Source organism: Drosophila santomea, chromosome 3R (assembly GCF_016746245.2).
Source record: "Drosophila santomea strain STO CAGO 1482 chromosome 3R, Prin_Dsan_1.1, whole genome shotgun sequence".
NCBI lineage: Eukaryota > Metazoa > Arthropoda > Insecta > Diptera > Drosophilidae > Drosophila > Drosophila santomea.
Genome location: NC_053019.2, coordinates 23,242,120 through 23,265,091, shown reverse-complemented (window position 1 = coordinate 23,265,091; position 22,972 = coordinate 23,242,120). Strand labels below are relative to the sequence as shown.

The 22,972-nt window shown below is 40.5% G+C and overlaps 2 protein-coding genes and 1 long non-coding RNA gene across 3 annotated transcripts; all 3 read left to right on the top strand.

Annotated features, from left to right (window-relative positions):
• Nucleotides 1-7,033: 7,033 nt before the first annotated feature.
• Nucleotides 7,034-9,941, top strand: LOC120453507 (GPI ethanolamine phosphate transferase 1). The gene is made up of 2 exons (XM_039638253.1): nt 7,034-7,890; nt 7,942-9,941. Exons 1-2 carry the CDS (start codon nt 7,110-7,112, stop codon nt 9,858-9,860), a joined length of 2,700 nt encoding a protein of 899 aa, XP_039494187.1. The 5' UTR covers nt 7,034-7,109; the 3' UTR covers nt 9,861-9,941.
• Nucleotides 9,942-15,516: 5,575 nt separating this feature from the next.
• On the top strand, nt 15,517-16,970 carry LOC120451951. The gene is made up of 2 exons (XM_039635972.2): nt 15,517-15,728; nt 15,798-16,970. The coding sequence occupies exons 1-2, from the start codon at nt 15,517-15,519 to the stop codon at nt 16,954-16,956; spliced, it is 1,371 nt and encodes a 456-aa protein (XP_039491906.2). The 3' UTR covers nt 16,957-16,970.
• A 2,092-nt stretch (nt 16,971-19,062) lies between these two features.
• Nucleotides 19,063-19,497, top strand: LOC120453937. Its single transcript, XR_005616575.1, has 2 exons — nt 19,063-19,193; nt 19,261-19,497. It is a non-coding gene; the product is annotated as an uncharacterized LOC120453937 (long non-coding RNA).
• Nucleotides 19,498-22,972: the final 3,475 nt, after the last annotated feature.

The following is a 22,972-nucleotide window of genomic DNA, read 5'->3' as shown; positions in this document are numbered from 1 at the left end:
TTTCCATTTTGTGCTGTTTGACATGTGCATATAATTATATTAACCATCGCGCAGCGAATTAACTTTTTGCATAGCAAAAATGTGACATTTGTGGGTTTGGGAAATAGTTGCCCAAGGAATTACCACCGCCACAGCCAAACGCCCGCTTTCATTGGCAAATTAACAACTTATACGCCAAAAGTTTTACCAGCAAAGTTACCCAAAAAGCCGAAAGTTACCAAGCCAAGCACCTGTCCCCACCGGCTGGCTGACAAAGTTGCCCCAGCAGCCAACTTACTAAAGGATCTTCGCGCTCTCTCTGCGAGAAAAAAATGCGGAAAAATCGAAGATGTGGGAAAAAAAAAAATACTTGAGCGGTTTTCAATTTGATATCACGCTGTTGTTTCGTTTGTTTCCCCGACTGTCGGTGGGATTCACAATTTATGTTTACAACTTGCCAGCAAAAATAAAAATTGTATTTTTATGACGGCTCTTTCGAGGACCTGATGGGTTGAGGCACAAGGCACCAGGCACAAAGCACACAGAGCAGCGACAGCTTTGCCATGCAATAAAATAAAATATTGTTGCAATGCAGCGATGGCAGTGCGAGGCAGCAAAAAAAAAGTGTCACTGATATGTCAAACTAACAAAACATAAAACGGGCATAAACAAAGAACTGAACCAAAAACTCGAAAATTCAAAAAAACCTGGCCAAATCCAGAACATGAGCTGCCCAGGGGCTTAGGATTTTAGAAGGACCAAAATACAGATATACACAGGCGATATATACATATATAGACCAGCCTGATGTGGCACAAATATTTAAAGTTATCTGTGTGGCAACTTGGCAAGTTCTCGGTGCCAGAGCTCTGCGCTTCTTTCCACTTGTTTGTCTTTGCTTAATCTTTTGATAGAAATTTGTATACAAAAGTTGTTCAATACCCGCCCCCTCGCCACACCAACCATTTTGGTTTTGGCCAAACAAAGTTTGCTACATTATTTTCACAAGCGCACAAACTTGGCACAAGGTGTTTTTCTTGTCATTGAACTTAAAGGTAAGCCAAACTTTGCAGCAGATCAGTTAGCCAGCCAGCGAATGATGAAACCGTAGCTGATACTGAAAATTATGCTGATGGCAATGATGATGATGCTGATGATGATGCATCTTACTCTCGTTTTGGCCATAAGCTATAGTTGGCTTTCTTTGTCACAATTTCTGCTTAGCTTGAGCTTCTCTTATAATTTACAATCGTGTACCGTGAACTTTGCGCTTGATTTACACTTGGCTGACGTCTGCGTTTGCTTTGTGTGTGTTATCCTCTCACTCCCTCTTGCTGTCAGTTCATATATATATGCGGCTGTATATCTGTAGTTGGTTGGCAAGCAACCCACAAGCCACCCACACGGCAGCAGCAGTTGTCCTTTGTGTCCTGTTGTTATTTACAACGTGCTTGGGCGGACACCAGCGCACCGCACAGTTAATTTGACGTGGCCAATGGCTTTTATGGGACGAACAACGTGGCGTATGCGCAACAATTGACTGACTGACTAACTGGCTGACTGGCTGACCGACCGTGCTAATTAGAGTCGCAGCATTTGACATTTGCAGCATAACTCAGCTCCTTAAAAGGTGCCGGCACAATTAATGTTATCCATCGCAGATTCGTAATTAACATTCATTTCAATTCAACTAACATGCAATTTTGGCTTTGTGCAACACTTACCCAAAATAAATACGGAAACGATTAAAGGCAACGTTTAGCTACAACTCAAATTGGCCAAATAACAATGCAAATCCATGTAATACTTTAATTGCATACATTTAATTTTAAATTCGATTTGTGGTGCAAGGAACCTAAAGTGAAGCTTACACTATCACTACATGAATCAAATTACGGGGTGAAAAGTTTTGAAAGCATCACAGAAATCGCATTTGCTTTTCACACATCCCCTGCCATTTTTTTTATCGCTATCATTCGTTTGACTTGGAAACTGCACTTCACTTGACGATTTCCCAGCCATTGCAAGTTCTTCATTTGGCATGCAAATGCAAAATTAATTTGCACAATTAATCAGCCACGCCATCTCAGTAGTAACCTATACACTGGCAGCACATACACACACACACAAAGGATCCCCAATATGTAACCCCAAAGAGTGTCGGTGGAGCATTTTGCATTTTGCCGGGTTGGCTTTCGGCGAAAGTGCAGTGAACATTTTCATTGCAATTAAATTTAGCACAAAAAGTTGGCAACAGAGAAAAAAAGAAAGAAAAAGGGAGAAAGATGTCATGTTACTGTCAGTGGCAAAGAGTGAAGTGCTCGCCAAAATGTTGCCATTTGCATTGCCACTTAAACACACATAAAGGCGGTCGCAGGCGCTTGGGTGTGTGTGTGTGTGTGTGTGTATGTGTGTGTTGGTGGTGGGCGAAGTTTTGGGGAGTGGCACTCGCACATAGATGGCTAAAAAAGAGAGAGAAAGGAGCGGGAAGGGGTGACGGTCGCCGGCACGCAAATCGAGTCAAGTTGAATAGGCGGAAGTAGAGCAAGAAATGCGATTGCCAAATTGAGTTGAAGGTTTCGCTTGACTGTGTTTTGTTTGGCCAACTCCATGAGCTTGACTGCCTCGTCGTCCTTTTGCCATCGCCACAGCCAGAGCCAAAATCAGCAAAGGGCAACACCAAAGCCAGAGCACAGAGAATAAATGTTTTAGGTTTTTTAGATCACATATTAACCTATAAAGAATTGCAATATATTTGTACTTAAAGTTAAGGAGTTTCTAACATACATATGCCTTCTTTGTAACAGTTCTTAAATATTACTGCCGTATTTTTGCCACAGTAAAATCTTCTCTGATTATGTATATTTTTTTGTAGAACTTCTCTGTAATAGATCTTCAACTCTAATGTAGAACATTTTGGAATTGATCTGGAGTTTGTTTGAAGTGCAGCGCCTAGGTTTTCGGTGACGTTGCTACTGCAGCTCCCAGTTTTCAGTTCGCAGTTCCCAGGCACTTGGCACTTTACTGCAATTTTGTAGTTTTGATAAAATTTCGCAAGCATATTAAAAAGTTTTGCCCAACTTCGTTTTTACTTTTGCACATGCCACCATGCCACCATGCCACACGGGGCTGCTGGGTGTAGGGGTCATGGGCGGCGGCGGCGATGCCGACGGGGGCGTGTCTCATGCCACATGCCACTGACAGGCCAAAAGAGGAAGCTGTGCCTTATGGCTCTGCCAGCCACGGCATGTTTGCTCCTGCTGCTGCAAAAAAATAAATAAATAGAGTACAAAAACTATAAAAAAAAAAAAATCGAAAAGGGAAGAGAAATGTTAAAAGCAAGCAGTGCACTTTGCTTTGCTATTTAATTTTGCCGCTCAAAGGCTTGACAAGCTCCTGAGCGAAAATGAAAGAAGACATTTTTCGGCAAACTTTCGCGACTTGTTTATGCGAAATAACCAATTAAATTTGCAACGAGGGCATCGCACAGCTCCCAACTAAATAATAAGCCCCACTAAATAATGCTACCTCATGTGGTAATACTATGAATTAAATGCGCACACACACGCAGACACAATAAACAAATACACGTAGAGTTCATAAATGAAGCCTATAGTTCGTGGGTTTCAAAAATCATTTATTTAATTTTTAGCTTGCTTATAATGGCAAATAAATTTGTGAAAGGACAGCATTCTCATGTTTGAATTTCGAACATAATTTGGTTTTATTTCGGTTGCGTTATTGCAGCAAGCACAGCCAGCAATTAAACTCAATTGAGTGCTGCTACATTTTTGTTCAACAACAATTTGTATGGCCCTCTCGGTGTTTGTGTTTGTGATTCAGCAACAAAAGCGCATTTAATTCGGCATTGCACAATGCATAAATCGGCTTTTATTGAAAAACCCAAAGCCAGAAACTGACCTCACACACAAAACGCACTCAGTTTGCCCTGCAGTTGCCGTTGGCTTTTGGCCGGACTTAAAGTTTTTGAAATTTAAAAGCCAGCAACGGCTTTGTTACCAAAAAATCATCATCGAATTGTTGACCTACTTGAGGGGCCGAGTGTCAAGTAAGCCTTCTGCTTCTCCTGTCCTCTCTCCTTTGCACCCGACTGATTGTTATGTAAAGGCTTCCTGTCTCGTCGTTAGACTGTTAAGAGCTTGTTAGAATAATGGCCAAATCGATGCACATGGCCAGAAGCCAACGCACTCAAGCTATCGGTCGAATGTCGGTCTACACAGATTTGTGCGTAAGAAAACTGATTGTCCAAACAATTTATAAAACTTTATTTACGGCGCTTAGCTGACTGACTAAAACTTGACTCTTTTCGGTTGCGAAGTTTCGGCTTTAGAACGACAGGTTGTGCATCTAAAAATAGCAAATATATTTTGCTTTAGAGGGCATATTTTGAAGTAATTAAATTAATTTTTAGTAAATTTTAGAATTTGAATTTTAGAATAGAGTTCTAATAAACTTTTTAACAGAAAATAAGTGCATTGCAATTTCGTGACAAAGGTCAACCATTAAAAAGCTGCATTTCGGTTCGACTCGTAAATTATATTCTCATTGTGTTCGCCTTTCAATAGCCGTTTGCCTGCACGCACACACTAACACCACATCGCACACACACACCGCACACACACACACACACACACACAGATACTCTGGCGTAGAAAATCGCATTTTCAGGCTCTCGTTAGGCAGATGCATGTGTATCTTTGTGTGTTTGTGGTAAGAAAAAATGGAGGTTCGCCTCTGGCCGTGTATTGGTTTTGTCGCTGTGGTTATGCGCGCTATTTCACAGATACACCATACACACAGATACACACGGCCGCAGTGAGACACGCACACAGGCGCACACACAATAAAAATGATTGCATTGGCATGCAGGATGACAGGATGAGCGGTAGTTATGGGCGAAGGGGCGCTACATGGGGAACCATGGAGGAGCCGGGCTGCATTTGATGGATGAGTTCGAAGCCATGAACCAGATGTGACAATTCAAATGCCAAAATTCAGCTCCCACACACACACATACACATAGACAGCTGCCCAAGGGCGTAGTAACTCAAGGGGAGTTGTCAGAACATAGCATATTTGGCTATCTAACGATCCCCCTAAGTGCACGCACCTGCTCACACACAGAACCCTAATATTTCGTGTTAAAAAATGCATCGAACAATATGCGAAGCGGGCCAGAACTCACGACTTTTTATTGAAATTGAATTGTTGATAAGTTTTGTCAACACAAAACGCAGCTGAATTTAAATGGGTTTAGCTCTTCAAACGCCCACACACATTTCGGGTATTCCGGAGTTGAATTCCGGCTGACGTAATTGATTTGCTTGAAATTGCATTTGAAGTACTGGGCTAAGCAATTATCAATATTTTTTTTTCAGCTGTCGTAGTCAAGTGTTTACGAGTATGAGCGTTGCACAGAGAGAAAAGCAATGGTTGTTTCAGCGCTCAGTGTTTAAGTTAGGAAAATTTTAAAGTTTGTCTTGAAAATCAGTGATTTGTATGAGAAATAATCGAACTAAAGTATATTTTGCTTACTGCCAGAAAGTTGTACAAGTTTCTTAATTTTTATACAATTTATTTATTAGGCTAAGAAGTATGTGCATAAATAAAACACTATCAATTGAAACCTTTAAACCCACAATACATATTTTTCCCTGCTTTCGACCTGCCAATATTTACCTAGATTAATTCGTAATTCATTGACTGGACACTCCGGGCACAAATGCAATTTGGAGAGCCCTTGACTTGGTTTAGCATTGGGCAAACATCCCCAAACGCAAGCCGGTCGAGTTCAACAGCCTTAAGCCGCAAACATTTGGCATTTTATTCGCTTCCTGGTGATGGTGATGGTGATGGTGCTGCTGCTCCAAGTGCCGGTCATCTGTGGCAACAAATGTTGCCAAATTCAGTGCCACAATTCGTTTCATTTGCGGCCAACGGCAGGAGTCGCAGGCAGGAGTCGCCGACCCACTTACCACAATAACCCACTTTCATGCCCCGTCGTTTGGCCAACATGTTGCTGACCCAAAACCGATGGCTAGTACGAGCACTGGCGAATAGTTGGCTAAGAGAGCGCCTGCGCTTTAAGCCAGCGCCTAAAGAGAAAGGGACTGGGATTGGTTTGCCATCGCTCTGCGGAAAACGAAAAGCGAAAAGCGAAAAACGATGCTGCTCTGCCCAATTACTCAATAGCATTTCTCAATCGCTTCAAACACGCGACTGTTGGCCATAAAACGCCCAACTCTTGTACGCTGTTAAATTAGCCCATTGCCAGACGCAAAACAGGCCTCTAATTGCCAGACGAAACTGTTAGCTGGCCATTCAGTCATCCGGCCAGCTATTTGTCGACTGGCTTACAACTGTCAGAGAACAACTCGGATTTTCCTGACAAATGGCTGGGGCTTTAAGCCTTTTGGTCTAACTAGCAAATCAGCGCAGTGAGCATCAAAAATACATCTTGGCGCACCTGAATTGTCTACGTGAATTAGTCAAGTGACAAAAAGATGCTGATGGGCCAAAAAATACAAAAGACACACGATTTATACGAACCAATTAATTGTCGCGGCCTTGCCCAGATTGACAAAACCCTTGAAAGACATATGATGGCCAGACTCAGGGATTTCAGTGCTGGCGATGCAGCAATTTGCAGCTCATTTAAATTGCAGGCGCGTAAATCAAGGCGGCAACATGCAGCATTTGGCGCCCAAGGCAACGCGTCCAGGCGCCAGCTCACAAATCAAGCGGCAAATTGAAATTGCTTGACAAGGCCGCAGAGTTATGGCATTCATAAAAAGAAGAGTCCTAACCGTGCCAGTTAGTAGTTGGCCAAGGAAAAGGCGCAACTTAATGATGATGGGGCGAGGACAACAGTTCTACTCATTTAATGTGCACAGCTAAATGGTCGCATATCTCGAATCTCGCCTTGTTCTATTTAATTATAAAGGCACATATTAATTTCACTTATGTATTTCACACTGCGTAAACTTGATTTTATACCTCAAGAAAATGGCTTGGAACTTTTTCTTTCAACACTTCTCTCAGTAATACGTCACACCTCCAGGCAGTTAGTTTAACAAGTTCGTATTGTTTCCTAAGTTGTTTCTTCCAAAATGTGGAAACTTCAGGCACTTGTTGTGCACATCCTGCTGATGGGCTCCATTTTGAGCACCTACTTCCAGCCCACCATACTGCCCAACCTCGTGCCCCAAAAGACGATGTCCGAAATGGGTCTTGAGCCGCCGGCGAATCGATTGGTGGTATTTGTGACTGATGGCCTGCGAGCGGACAGCTTTCTGGCCAACAATGGCAGCGATGTGCCGGATCTGAAGGACATCTACCGGAAGCAAGGTCGTATTGGAATATCCCGCACTTGTGCGCCGACAATGACACGACCTGGACACATAGCCATTTTTGGCGGCTTTAATGAGGATCCAGCAGCTGCTTTGGTCAACTTTCGCTATAATCCCAGCGATTTCGATACCGTCTTCAATCGCAGCAGACACATGATCGGCTGGGCCCACCGCTATATTGTTGATTACTTCAACAAACTACCGCATGGTGGTGCTCCACTAAGATTTGATTCGTATATGGAAAGGGAACTGCCGAAAAAGCTCTCATGTGACAAATGGGCCTTCGATAAGGTAGCGAATTTCCTAACGAACGGCGACAATGTTCGCGAATGGCGCAACCACAAACCATCCGTGTTTTTAGTCTATTTGGCTGACATGGATATAGCTGGTCATCGATTCAAGCCGCTGAGTGAGGAGTTCTTCAAAAGACTGCAGCACACACAGCGTGGCATCAGGAATACCTATGAATTCTTTGAACGTGTCTTCAATGATAGTAGAACCGCTTATCTGATGACCTCCGATCATGGCATGAACAATGAAGGTGGGTGTGGACTTTATAATTAACAAACTGTATTTTAATCATATATTGCAGGATTCCATGGTGGTGGTAGTTCCTTTGAAGTGGAAATACCCTTGTTTATGTGGGGAGCTGGTGTAAGGCGAGAGGAAATCGATCTTGAAGCCAACTTCCCCAGGAAACCCAATATATCCCAAGTGGATCAGAACCAACTGGCGCCACTGATGTCGGCTTTAATTGGACTTCCACCTCCGATGAATAATCTAGCCATGATGCCAGTGGGTTATCTCAACGTGAGTGATGAGTACGAAGCGGTGGCTTTACATCTAAACGTCTTGCAACTTTTGTCGCAAGCTCAAATTCTTATAAGGCGTCATGAAAAGGCCATGTTTTACAAGTGGCTGCCAAAGTTTAAGGAACTCCACTTAGACCTAATCGATCAGTATGCGCCGCAATTTGATTTCCTGAAAGCGGAGGGGAACTTAACCGAGGCAATGGAGATGTGTCAGGAATTTGGAAAACTGGCAAAGCAATGTTTGGAATACTACCATGAGTATTATCAAATTCCCTTGATTGTGTCCACTTCACTGTCCTACTTGATTTGGTTCTACTGTCTGCTCCTACAACTGACGAGACTGTCCAAAAAGGAAAAGGTGCCAAGAAGGGGATTCATGACATTCTCCACCCTGATATTAGTCATGATCGGTATACTGGTAATAACCATGCTGGAACTGCAGAATGTGCCGCATATCACGGCATTTTATTTGATTCTACCGGTTGGCATGTTGATTATGGCTCAGGCTGAACGTCCTGTGAAAGGATATTGGATATTGCATCCGATGTGGAACTTTGGCTTCATATTGCTGCCTGCTGTGCTTATGATGTCGATGGCCTTCATTATTAAGCACCTATGGATGCTCTATGGAATTTCCGTACTCCTTAACAATCGCAGAGCACTTCGAAAGCCCTCCATGAAATTATTCATATGGCTTTGCCTGGCTTTACTAGTAACTATCATGTTGTTTGTGGAGCAACGCATTAGAAAGGGACTGAGGAATATACCCCTGAAAGATTTTCATGTTCTTTATATAAGCATGGTATTGGCCATTATTCGTCCGTTGATCTTGGGACATCGACATGATCTCCGAGTCTGGACCTTCAACACAGTGGCTATGTTGGCCGGAGCTTATGGAGTCTATCAATATGTGGTCTATGAAGAATCCGTATCGCCTTATGTCTATGCCGTCACTTGGTCATTTCTTTTCTTTGCCTTTCTTTCGATTGCGTATTTTGCTAAATCGCTGCCAGAGGCCAGAAAAAGATTGCAACTTATTACCATTAACATGGTTACGGTTCTCAGTCTGCTGACCAATTCTTGGAGCTGCTTGAATGTCCAAATTGTGATCACTGAATTTATATTCGGTCTTGAGGTTTACGAGCAATCCAAGCGAACCAAAGAAACTGAAGTTGTGGAAGACGAGCACAAATCGCTGAAGAACCTCAAGGGTTTCTATCGATATGGATATATGATTCTTCTTTATTTCTTTGTGGCCTTCTTCCTGGCTGGACATTGGCTATCCTCGTTTTTGTTCAAATCGACAGCCGCTCGACTATTTTATCCTCATTTTTCCCTTTACATAGCCGGCAGCCTTGTGATGCTGAAGATTTTACTGCCATCCCTGATTTGCATATGCGTTCTATATGCGATGGTTCCATTTGTCCGCAAAAACAGCAGATCGATTCTTATCTGCGCTTTTCTGATCAGCGATGCCATGGGCCTCTATAAGTATTACTTTGTGCGTAATCGGGGATCCTGGAAGAGGATCCGCACGTGTTTGGACCAGATCCTACTGACCCATGCTGTGAACTTCATGCTACTGGGCGGTCTTTGTTTGGCCAAGATCTTCTTGTGCAATACGACGATGGAAAAGCCAGGACGCAAGAGGGCAAGGACTTCTCGAAGCACTTTGGCAGCCGACGAAACGGAGGCCTAATGTATTTTTGGAATGTGTAACTAAATTCATGGTGTATGACTTACGATATTCAATTACAATGTAAATTTCATGTTCATGATATTTATGGAGTTTATTTCGCCACGAAAATAGCCTTTGATGTATAAAGTATCATCACTTTATATGCCATTAATTGAAATGTATTCAATTCATTTCATTAAGCTCTTAAGCCTTTGACACAGAATTTGTCGCGCCCTCAAACGACCGGATATTTGTTATTTGTCATAATAATTAGCTGGCATTTGCCTTTTGCCCTGCACCTTTGACACTCCCACTTTTTGCGATGGGCGATGGTTGCCTGGAAACGACTGATTAAATGAGCTATTTGGCTGCCGTTCTCCGTTTTCCCTTCGCTGTTTTTGATACAATTTCCTAGCTTTTTTCTTACCCTTCCAGCCCCAAAGCTCCATTCGATGGCATCGCCCGTGGAGCGGAGCCTTTGTCGCCAGCTATTTTATTTGGCTTGGCCAGCGCCGACAGCTTGTTGAGTTTATCCTGTCAATACACTCATGTCTCATGGCCGAAAAAGGGAAAAGTGACGGGATTGGGCTTACATTGAGCCGGCCGATAGGATTGATCGGCGGACTGATTGATTAATTGACACTTTACACATTAATTAGCCTTAGAGGCCAGCTCCCATTCGTTCGCTATATGGCTTTTAGGCCTGGCATTCGTCCTTGGCCTTAAGGCAGATGTTGATTTAGTAGCTGCTGATCCACAAAAACATTGGACACTCCACTCTGATTAGAAATTATGACAACTTGGCCAGGAGTCTTTGGCCTGCATATGCTGGCCAAATTTATCGCTGATTAATAAACTCATTAGAACTTTGCTTGTTTAGCAGCAGCAGCACATGCAGTGAACGAACTTTCGCCAGATTTAATTGGAAAAGTTGGGTTGCGGCTAAGTCAGTCGTTAGTTGGTCAATATTTATCTGGCCTGAGCTTAGCCGCATCTAAATACAGTTACAACTCGACGGGTATGGCATTGTGGGGCATCTTTAGTTCCCATGGAAACCCCCGAAGCGACGGAAAAGCAAAGCCCAGAATACAAGGATATATATATATATATGTATATCGGGCGAAGACAAAGAATTATGCCATCTTGTTGGTTATTAATGAGCCGCAGCCCCCGGGGAAAAGCTCAGAGTTCCGATTCCCTTTGCATCGGGCCAAGTTTCAATTTGGCGGGCGCGTAATGAGAATGCATTTGAAAGGTAAAATGATTAATGTCAGCGCCAGCTTGGGGCTTATCTTTTTGTGGGTTAACCACCTAACCATCGGTGAACCAGCGACGTGGATTTAATTAAAATAAAAATCCTAAACTTCCCGGTAGCAGCTGTCATGGCCAAAATGCTTTTGGGCCAAACTCATTTGGCAATTATTACGTTTGGCAGTTAATTAAAATATTTGTAAAAGCCATATAATTTCATGCGCGAAATTGAATTGATTTCGCATATATTTACCAGTTAGATATGTGCTCTGCATTGCGATTTTTGTTCGTGATGTAAAAGGTATGCCAAATTAATTTCGCTTGCACTCTCGTTCAGAGCGTGTTCTGGTCAGTATTAATTAAGGCTCAGATCCTCGGGTAATTTACGAACTTATAAATAATATATCTGCCAGATACGTTCAATGAATGAGTTTATGGTTTTGTTCAATTTTGAAACTCTTCAAATGCGCACTTGTGTGAATTTTTTGTGTTGTTATTAAATATAATATATATGCGATATTGGCACGAAATGGAAAATGCACCAGCTGTTGTTTATTTTTGCCCACTGATATTGTCGGGGTGCAAATTAGTTGAAACCCAACGGCAATTTAATTTCCTATTTAAACTTTGGGCTATCAAACCAATGAATCATATGCACAGAATGTTTCAAATATGCTTAAAAGTTATATGCAAATTTAATGAATGCGAGTGCGATGTGAATTGTTTTTTTTTTTTATTTAATATGCATATATAGTACGTCCACGTTAAATGCGCAAAACCAAAATAAAATCTATAAACAAACTGTGCCGTGCAATTAATTATGCGAATTCTTTTGCCAGTTGGCATTTATTTTTGCCATTTGGCAGTCGTGTGTGCATTAGCTATGCGCAAGTATTTAATGAAGTTGAAATAGTTTTGGAAATATTTCCGAAACCGAAACCGAAACCGATGCAGAGCGCATTAGCCTTTTATTGCAGCTGCATTATTCAACTGGATTAGCAGTGAACACTATTTGGAATATTTCGACCGCATCACTGGCTACAAGTGGATAAAAATCGCTGGAATACCTTTTTTGCACGTGTCATAAATATTTCTGAAAATACTGAATGGTCCATCGTGATGATAAGACTGAATATTTAATATGGTATCAGTAACTGGAACTGGAGCGTTTTGTAAAAGCTGACCCCTTTTATAGATATATGTATGTATCTCTATGCCATCGCAAGTGATTCACGGCCATGCGAAATCTGCCATCTTTAATATATTTATTACTATCGCACTTTTCATCACGTTGTGACCTGCAAACAAACAGAGCAACTCACGTGCCCACGAAAATCCGAGAAAGTTGTTTGCCATTCGAAGTCGTAATTGAGTACGCCGTGCGCATGTATAAATAACAAGGCATTGTGTCCTGGCCCCGTAAAAGTTTCGTAGTGTTTCGCAGGAGATGCCGTATCTTCTTTGTTTTCTATTAAACAATTGACAAAGTGCCATGTCCTTGGCTGGCTGGCTGGCTGGCTGGCTGATGCGACTACACATATAAATTATAATTTAATAAGAAAACAAACGAAAAATTCAATGGCGCCATAAACCATAAAAAGACGCTGCAAAGTGCTCCACGGATGTGTGTCGAAAAACAATAAGCAAACAATGCCCAGGATGAGACGAGAGTAAACATTGAAATCATCTTCGGCGGCGGAAATCGAGCTCACAGCATCGGGGACGAGGGCTCGATTAAGTAGCATAAAGTGATGATAAATGCGACATTGAGCAACAATAAATTGTTGCCTTTTGTCTCTGTTTTACTGCCGGCAACAATACTCCTGCGAATCCTCCTGCGAGTCCTTCGATTCCTGTGACTCCTGCTCCCCAGGATTTCGCACTGCTTGCCATTGACGTGTTTGACTTATTGATGCTGCGTGCCGGGATTAGTGATGCGGCCCACACTGCGTATGAGCAACGCAAATATACCGAAAATCATAAAGCATCGCTGATTAGCATTTGTATGCGTGTGTGCGCGCTTATATTTTCGCTGCTCATTCAATTGTTTATTGGTAATTTGAAATTCATTGGACGGCAGCATCAGCCGACAATCCTCTTCAGTTTATGGTCCTGCGGACCGCGCATTAAAATCAATCGAACTGAATCCTTGGTGCTGGCATCAATTTCTGATGCAACTAATTATGCAGTGCGGGTAAATATTTTAAAGCCTTTTAAAATTTTTGAATTTGCCGGCCAAAAATTTGAAGCTTTTCAAACGTGCACAAAAGCATTATTTTCTGCTGAATACTACTGGGTAATTATAGGCAATTTTAGAGACCTTTTTAAAAACATGATAAACTTTTGACTTTTCATTTTTAAATTTACGAAATTTATGTTTTTTTGGTATGTTATATTTTGATCAAAACATTGGAAATATTGGTCCGAATATGGAATGTCATAACTCGTTGAGTTCGTAATTAAATTTTTAATCGAACTGTGTTTTCAAAAAAAAAATCTATTTTGTTCAAATTTTTTGCAATTTTTGATGATGTTACCCCTTACAAAAAATGCGAAAATTTGTCCAAAAATTATTTTAACAAAGTCGATCAAAAAGTGATTTGGTTGGTTAGAATTGGTAATTAGGAGTAAAAAACTCTAATTATTTTCGCTTTCTGACCATTTTTAGTGAAATTATACAGAAAATACCAATCGAAAATATTGAATTTTGGCGAAAATCGATTTTCTGTTTTTTTGCGTAAATAATTATCAGTATTTTGATCACAGCAATCGAAATAGTGGTCCAAAAATGGAATGTCATACCTCGTTGAGTTCGTAGTTAAATTTCCAATCGAACTGTGTTTTCAAAAAAAAAATCTATTTTGTTCAAATTTTTTGCAATTTTTGATGATGTTACCCCTTACAAAAAATGCGAAAATTTGTCCAAAAATTATTTTAACAAAGTCGATCAAAAAGTGATTTGGTTGGTTAGAATTGGTAATTAGGAGTAAAAAACTCTAATTATTTTCGCTTTCTGACCATTTTTAGTCAAATTATACAGAAAATACCAATCGAAAATATTGAATTTTGGCGAAAATCGATTTTCTGATTTTTTGCGTAATTAATTATCAGTATTTTGATCACAGCAATCGAAATAGTGGTCCAAATATGGGATGCCATACCTCGTTGAGTTCGTAGTTAAATTTCCAATCAAACTGTGTTTTTTTGTAATTTTTGATGATGATTTTTGAATATTGGCCGAAAATCGTTTTTCTAGTTTTTGCGACTATAAATATTAGTATTAGTACCCAGTACCATGGAAAATTTACTGGTCACATCTGAGCAGCATCTGAGTCTTGGCTATAAGCTTCATTGCAACGAGCATGCCCCATGGCCAAATGTGAGGGCCAAAGTTTGCCACTTAAAAAACGCGAAGTTGCCTCAATGCAGGAATTGTTTTCTGTTCTTATTTTTTGCGTTGAACCTCGTTGAAGCTCCCGCACCGCCAGCTCGCCTGGCTTGCTCTGGTTTTCAGCTCTTGGGCTCTCGAGTCTTGGCTGCTTTGGCTGCAGTTCGGCCGCAAGTCGTGCCACTTGCCACAGGAAAGCCAAACCGAGCTGCTTGCCGCTTGCTGCACAGCCCGAGCTGAGTTCGAGATTACTTTGGTTTACATTGTGCTACGTTTGCGGCTTAAATATTGTATTAAGTTTGCTGGCTGGTGATTGGAAAGCAACTGCACATAAATAGAAAAGAACGAGAACTGGAACGGGAAAAGGGCGGCAGGTGGCTGGATTCCCTTAGCAAAGTTCACCTCATGCACCTGGCCGCATTTCATTGCAATTTTGCATTATTTGCAACTGGGGCTTGATCGCCGCCAGTCCATTGCTCTGCCGCAATTCGAAAGCCAAGTTAGCAGCCACTCGAGTTTGCTTGCTGCTATTAGCCGGGCCAGAAGGGAGCAGCATCAGCAGGTGAATGCCAGTCCAAGCGGACCGGCAATTGCTTAATTGCAACTTAAGCTCCATTTTCCTACTCCTGCCGCCACCGACGGACGACGAGCGAACTTCTCGGGAAATTCTCGGCCCCATCAGTCTGGACCTTGTCTGTTTGTTGTTGGCACATACAATCTTGGCCAACTCACAATCGTTGCATGTAATGACTGGCATTTGCGGCAGCTCCGATATGGAGGCCCGAGGTGAAAGGCTACGGATACGGAATACCACCCGGTTTGGGGGAAGGTTGAGCCGACGGCACTCCAAACTGTACGGGCATAGATAAACAGGCCCACTCGAAAAGCGCCCGGGCTAAGCCCTTGAGCTCCGGCCACTTAAAACGTAAAGTTGCCCAGGTAGGTAGCATTAGAATCGCAAATCCCAGGAAGCTAGTGCCAGCCTTAAATGTAGTTTAAGTGTGTGGCCGACTACTTACGGGCTTTTGCCAGCCGCAAATGATCATTTTAATGCCGCAAATCGAGTGCCAAACATCAGTGGGCCATGAGTTTCCATTTTCGCATTTCGCATTCTGCTTTTTCGGCAAACACAAATCTATTTTTGTTACCAAAATTCAAATCGTTGCCATGAGTTGGCATATGCTATCCAGCAGTTCCGTTTACGAGCCGCCAAGTGGCCACGAAGTCGAGGATGAACTGGATTTATGCATGTGAGTAATCAGTAAGTTACCCACTAATAAAATTCTCTAAGTTTGCCTAAATTGTTTGGGTTACCCTAGTGAAAAGGAAACCAGAGATGAGATTATCAAGAGCATTACAAAAAACAAAGACGAATCCGTGAAAAAACTAACTGAATGCGGCCTGGAGAAGATGGGCTTTCTGGAAGTACAGGAAGATATTCGCTTTAAATTCGCTTGCAGCAGAAAGTACATGATAGATGGGATAACCGATTTGCTGGAGAATAGGGAATGCACCGATCTGCAGATCAAAGTGCGCGATCGAACCTTCCATTGCCACTTGCCTATCCTACAAGAGAGCTCCAACTATTTTCTGCAATTTAAGCGACTGGATGTGGTCACCTTAAACCCGGACGTGGTCACACCCAGGGGTTTTCAGATGGCCTACCATTGGATTACGCACAAGAACACCAAGCTGGCGCGGAAACACATTGTGGAGATCTACTTGACCGCCAGTCACCTGGACATGACGGAACTGAATGCACACATATGGAGTCATTTGGACAATCCCAAGTTGCTCAATGGCCTCGAAGCATTTAAGTTGTATTTAGAATGTTTACCCTGCAATGCGAGCGTGTTGCAGGATTTGATGCTGGGTCGCATCCATAAGTACTTTTTGCTGGTCGTCGCCACGCAGGAGTATCTCGATCTGGAGCCGAATCACGTCTGCCAGATGCTGGGTCACATAAATATGTGTGTGAACTCCGAAATGGAGATGTTCATGAGTGGTGTCAGGTGGTTGTTTTACGACTGGCCCAAACGAAAGGAGTTTGCGGTGCGTATAATGCAGGCCATACGCTTCAATCTGATGCCGTCTTGGTATATTACTGGTTTGAAAACTCCACAATCGGATGCGGAATTCCACGAATTGTTGAACATTCCGGAAGTGAAATCAATGATCGATCTGGGTCTGTCCTTTGCGATCACGCACAACTTTTTGGATCCCACATCGCCGCTGCAGGAACCGCTCCACATGCAGAAGCCCCTGGAACGGCAGTGGGTCTACCATGCGGACACACGACATCACCATCGATGCGAGTGTTCCAAGTGGCGTTACCCGACATTTGAGGTATTCAACGATTACTTGCATTCCATCATCGCTGCCGGCCATCGATATGTGCCCTCCCTGGAGTACGTAAAGCCTGGACAAATGATGGAGTGCTGCCAGGAGGCCTTCGAAAAGAAATCGTTAAATAAATAAGCCAGAAGAGAGCACTTTATCGTGGGCCCATATCGTTTTATTGGCTCAACAACACACCCTTGGGTGCCATATAATTGCCACACATAATTTCATTAGTCGGATAGTCCTGTTTTGGGCCTTGGTTTCGCATTCACATTGAGCTGTTCCAATTAGTTGAATGGCTGGCATTTTGCTCAATTAATTGTCAACGTTTATGAACTAAGCACTGGCTTGTTGTGCGGACGTGTGAAGGTGTGTATTTATGTTTGCCATACACAACAACCAACTACCATACACTCTATTCAATTGGAGAGTTTGGTGGAAAATCGAGCAAACAAACTGTTATCACACATGCAAATGTCAATGCCCCGGGATGTCAGAGCGGCAAAACGCAAAGAAAGAAAAACACTTTTTGTTTAAACAACAGCAAAGCCAACGCGCAAATGTTGTAAAAGCGGTGAAAAGCGGTAAAAAGCGGGGAAAAGCGGGTAAAAGCGTGAAAAGCAAACCATTCGACAGGCATAATCAAAATATTTTCACAAAAAGCAACACAATTAACATGCAAAAATCAGGAAACAAAATGAAATCGATTTCACGTATTTTTTCAGCACTCATTGGCATTGGTCTTATTTGAGGCTTTTCCTGATTTCACTGCAAATGTTTGAATAACTTTTTTGTTTACCTTTGTTCCACCATTATCCTGCCTTCATAAATTTTTAGCTGCAGCATTAAAACAATAATACAAATGCAATTGATTTGGCCTGCGACCCCAATGCAAACAAAAGGCCAAACAAAACATGGCAAAATTCATAGATTTCATTTTTTTTTGGGTTTTTTGCCTTTCCTGAGCCCGCGTAATTTAATTGTCTGCAGTTGAGGCGCAATACGATAAATCAATTAAAACAGATTAAGCTTCAGAGTATTAAGGACTTTTTTAGCCCTGCCACGCCCCTGTTTTTTATGCCAGCCAATCCTAAGGGGCAGCTGCGGCAAATGTAATGCGCTGATGCAAATGAAGATAGATGCATTTCGGGCCACTGCAGCGGCGCAATAATTGACGCTGAATATGATGAATGAGTGGCAATTACAAGTGAGCGAAAAAGAATCGAAAGACGATTAATGAGTCCAAGAAAGGCGCAAATCGAATGCCAAGCCAATGGATGAACACACAGAAGTACTCAGTGTCATTTTAATTTATCGTTACACTTGGAAAAACAAATGAAGTGCACTTCGCTGATATCCTTAAGTTCATGTTTCCAATTCCAATCCAGTTAATATTTAATCTATAAGCTGTCAAAGCCACCTTTTACTATCCAATTGTTTGCATGAGCAAACTACGACAATATATGCGTTTTTGATCTTTCATCGCTCTTTATTGGCTGTTGCACAAAACTGATAATCCTATTGTGGTTTTGCCTGTTCCCCTTAATTGCCTTTACACTGCGCTTTCACACACCACGAACACGAACACGAACACCAACACGAACACACACACACACACAGAGAAAATCGGCTTTAGTTTTCATGTTTTGCGGCGCGCCAATAAGTATGCAATGCGCTGTGACATTTTCAACGCGCACCACAAAGACAGCAGCAGGGGCACAACAATGCTTCTATCTCCGCTCCTTAAAAACTTAAAAAACAGTCCCAGACATAGACCTCGAATGCCACGCCCCTCCCGCCCCTAGAGCATTTTTCCTTTGCGTTTTTCTGTCTGTCAGCGCGGAATGCTGAGCCAGCGAAAACAACAAATTTCGCACTGGAGACAGCCAAATGAATTTAATGCTTTTCGTTTAATTTCAATAGGTGGGGGTCAATCAAAGATAACAATGTGTGGCTGTTGCTGGCTAATAGACCACACAATGGTGCAGAAGCTAGCGGCAGTGACGCAAAGCAAAAGATTTAATGTTCTCGCTTATAGTATTCCTCTGGAGTGATACGGCACAGTGGACCTTATCACCACCTCAGCTAATTGGGTGGGGCTGTAAACAAAAACAATCGTACCATAAGCATGATAAACGTGGCGCTACAAAAAGAAAATAGAAATAAACCAGCGGGACATCGACCTTTGAGGATGAGACTACTATAAAAGCGCAGCATCCGATTCAGAAAATGCATACAGTGGCTGAACTTCAAAACCAACGCAATAATAGTCATCAACAAACATGGGTAAACTTTTGGTTTATACTATCTTCGTCATTTACGCTTTGATGATGGTGATGGATTTTGCTGCAGCATGCCAAGCTCATGATTCTCCGGTGAGTAATACAAATCTGTTATAAATACATATATAGTGAGATATTCTTATCCTTTTGTTTTGCGCAGTGTGTTGGAGCAAATGGATCGCAAGGAAACTGCTGTGGTGGCATGCATTGTCAGAAAAACGATCCAAGCTGGAGTGAGGGAAGGTGTTATTACAACCCTGGAAAATAAGGGAAATATATGGATCCAATACTCGGATTCTATAAAAATATAATTATTAAAATAAACCCATAAAATTGTTTGTATTCCAAAAACTCTTTAAAACTCCCCCTTCAAAAAATTATACAAATTTTAAAAATATTGAATGTGTTTGTAATTTGATTACGTTCTTAGAATATTATTGTTTTGAATTATTCTAAGAGATCATAAACATTTTTATTTAAAACATGTCGCGACGACATAAATAAACACCACAAAGGTTGTGCAGAAACTTGCAATAAATGAAATGTACACTAAATAATTTGTAAATATTATTTAATATAAGTTTGATCATTTTTTTTTTTATTAACGGCAAATTCTACAGAACTTAGAGAATTCTGCGAAATGCTTTATATTTCATCATTTATTTAAATTAACGTTAACATGGTATAATGCTTCAGCATGGCAAATATAATATAAAGCAGCGACATGTAATAAAAGGCGGTCAGATATATATTATCACCACCTGAGCTTATTGGGTGGGGCGTAAACAAAAACAATCGTACAGTAAGCTTGATAAACTTGGCGCTACAAAAAGTAAATATAAATAAACCAGAGGGACATCGACCTTATAGGATAAGAGAGCTAGAGACTACTATAAAAACGCAGCGCAGCGATGTAGGATATTTATACAGTGACTATACTTCAAAGCTGACGCAATAATAATAATCAACAAACATGGGTAAACTTTTGGTTTATACTATCTTCGTCATTTACGCTTTGATGATGGTGATGGATTTTGCTGCAGCATGCCAAGCTCTTGATTCTCCGGTGAGTAATACAAATCTGTTATAAATACATATATAGTGAGATATTCTTATCACTCTTGTTTTCGCAGTGTGTTGGAGCAAATGGATCGCAAGGAAACTGCTGTCGTGGCATGCATTGCCGTAAAAATAATCCAACCTTGTCTTCAGGAAAGTGTTATTACAACCCTGGAAAATAAGGGAAATATTTGGATCCCACTCCCACGGCGATAACATGAAAGCGAAACACAGTGGTCGGGCTTCTATGGAGTAAAGATAAAAATCTACAATTTTTATCAAATTCTATAAAAATATAATAAATAAAATAAACGCATAAAATCGTTTGTATTCCAAAAACTTTTTAAAACGCCCCCTACTAAAAATTATACAAATTTTAAAAATATTGAGTTTGTTTGTATTTTTATTACGTTCTTAGAATATTATTATTTTGAATTATTCATAGAGATCATAAACATTTTTATTTAAGACATGAATACACACCACAAAAGCACAGTTGCACAAGCGAAAAAATGCTCGTAAACGGCGATACCGCGTTGTTCTTTTAAAGGTTCCGTATGGGCCAAAAAAATGGTTTTATTATCAACACTCACACATTATGTCCGTCGGCGAAAGATCGATCTCCCTTAAAGGTGACTGAAAATTAATGGGGTTCTTGGGCTAAACAAATGCGATAAAGAGACATTTTCTTTTACCCTATCCTTGACATTGAGCCAGATAAACTTTAAAATTTACTTAAATTTAAATTGGAATTTCTCAAATAGTTAGAAATTATAATTGTGATTTCAAAGACAGTTTTCTGATTATTCTTAGCTTATAGTTTCAGCAAAAGTTCACATAACGCCATGTAGGTTAATGCCGTTCGGAGTAACAGCAGCAAAAATTTCCTACTTGGAACACGAGTTTTTCCAGATCTTCCCTGGCGCCGATATGAGCTATCTGTAATATTTGCCCTAAATTTTGTTCCGCCAAAAATTCGAATAAAAAAAATGAAGCTCACGAATTTTATGCACATGCATTAAAAGCTCGGCTTTAAAATGTTGCTGGCTTTTAGACTGAAATACGTTTACGTTATTCCATATAAGCCAAAGCTCGGCTCAAAGCTTTTATGATCTGTAGCATGCTTCTTGGCCAAAATAAATTTATTTCGCAGCTGTTCTGTCGACACTATAAATATTAAAAATAATGCAGAAAGAAATAAAAAAAAACAGAAGAAGCATTAACATGAGGAAATTAGAAAAAGAAGAAATTAGAGAAGGAACACAAAAAGGAATTAGTTTAACTGGCCTTTATTATATATTTTCATACTTTTGATTTTATTTTTCTAATATTTTTTTTTAATTTTCTTATTTGTTGATTATTTTTATTTCTGGCATTGCCAATTTTTTTTTAGCGACTGCCAGTCATTATTTTTAATAGTTTTTGTTTTTGTGCGAGGCACACCTTACATAGGTTTATAAATATATGTAAATATATGTGCACAAGTGTACATTTTTTTAGTCAATTAAATTAAATTAAAATAATTAAATCCCAACAACAATTTCTCTGGGACCATAGGATGGATTTGGGTAAGTTAATTTATTATTTTCTTTTTATTTAAACTTGCTTATGTGAACATATACCAACAAATCCATACATACATAATCAATAGATGAAATTAAAGAATTGAGAGGAGCAAATTAAAAGTTAAAGACAAGAAAATGAAAGTTACATTCCACAAAAGTTTAGTGAAATTAAATTAGTAAAACAGAAATAAAAGATAGAATTAAACAAATTTACAGAAATTTAAAAAAAGAAATAAAGAAAAATTAAAAACATTAATTAGGAAAGAAAACAAATCGGTATTAAATATATTCAATTAAAGTTAGCACCCGGAACCGAAAATTCAATTGAAATTAAAGAAACAAAAATGGAACATGTAAACATAACGATAAAAAGAATAAAATGAAATTAGGTTAACTAAAATTAAATTCTAATTTGTTTACTTTTATCAACTAGACAACATGGCCTTGTGTACTATCTTTTATCTTATTATTAAACGAATAAAATTTTTAAAATGTTTTGATAAATAAAAAAGGGGACTTACCATATCGTGCCAAATGTAAATCATTGGAGGGTGGGTACAGAGGCGGGTTACTATCAGTTTAACCTCATTTCCATTTGAAATACTGGCATAGCAGCATTAGCATTAGTTCTCAGAAATGTATTCTCTCTTTTAATTGTTTTGTATGCATTAATTATAAATCTTGTTCATCTTCGTAATAGGCACGCGACTACAAATTAAATTCAATGTGGCTTTCAGATCGAGTGAGGGCTTAATTATTTGCATCATATATTGCAGCTGTGGGGGTGAGGGTGGTGGTACAAAGGGGTCAGCTGCCAATCTCGCTGGGTATTTTTATTTCAAATTTCCCGGCATTTATGATAATATATATACCGGTCAGGTGAAGATTCCAATGCCACGGCAAGTGGTACATGACAACGGAAAAACCTGACATTTATAATGCAGTTTTCGCTGAATTGCGCATTCGATTGATACAGCAAAGTGGACCTTATCACCCCCTGAGCTAATTGGGTGGGCCTGCAAACAAAAAAAATCGTTCTACAAGCTTGATAAGGTAGGCGCTACAAAAAGAAAAACAAACAAACCTGCTCTACATTGACCTTTGAGAGGATGAGAGAGCTAGAGACTACTATAAAAGCTCAGCGCAGCGATGCAGAAAATTCATACAGTGGCTGTACTTCAAAACCGTCGCAATAATAACAATTAACAAACATGGGTAAAGTCCTGGTTTACACTATCCTCGTCATCT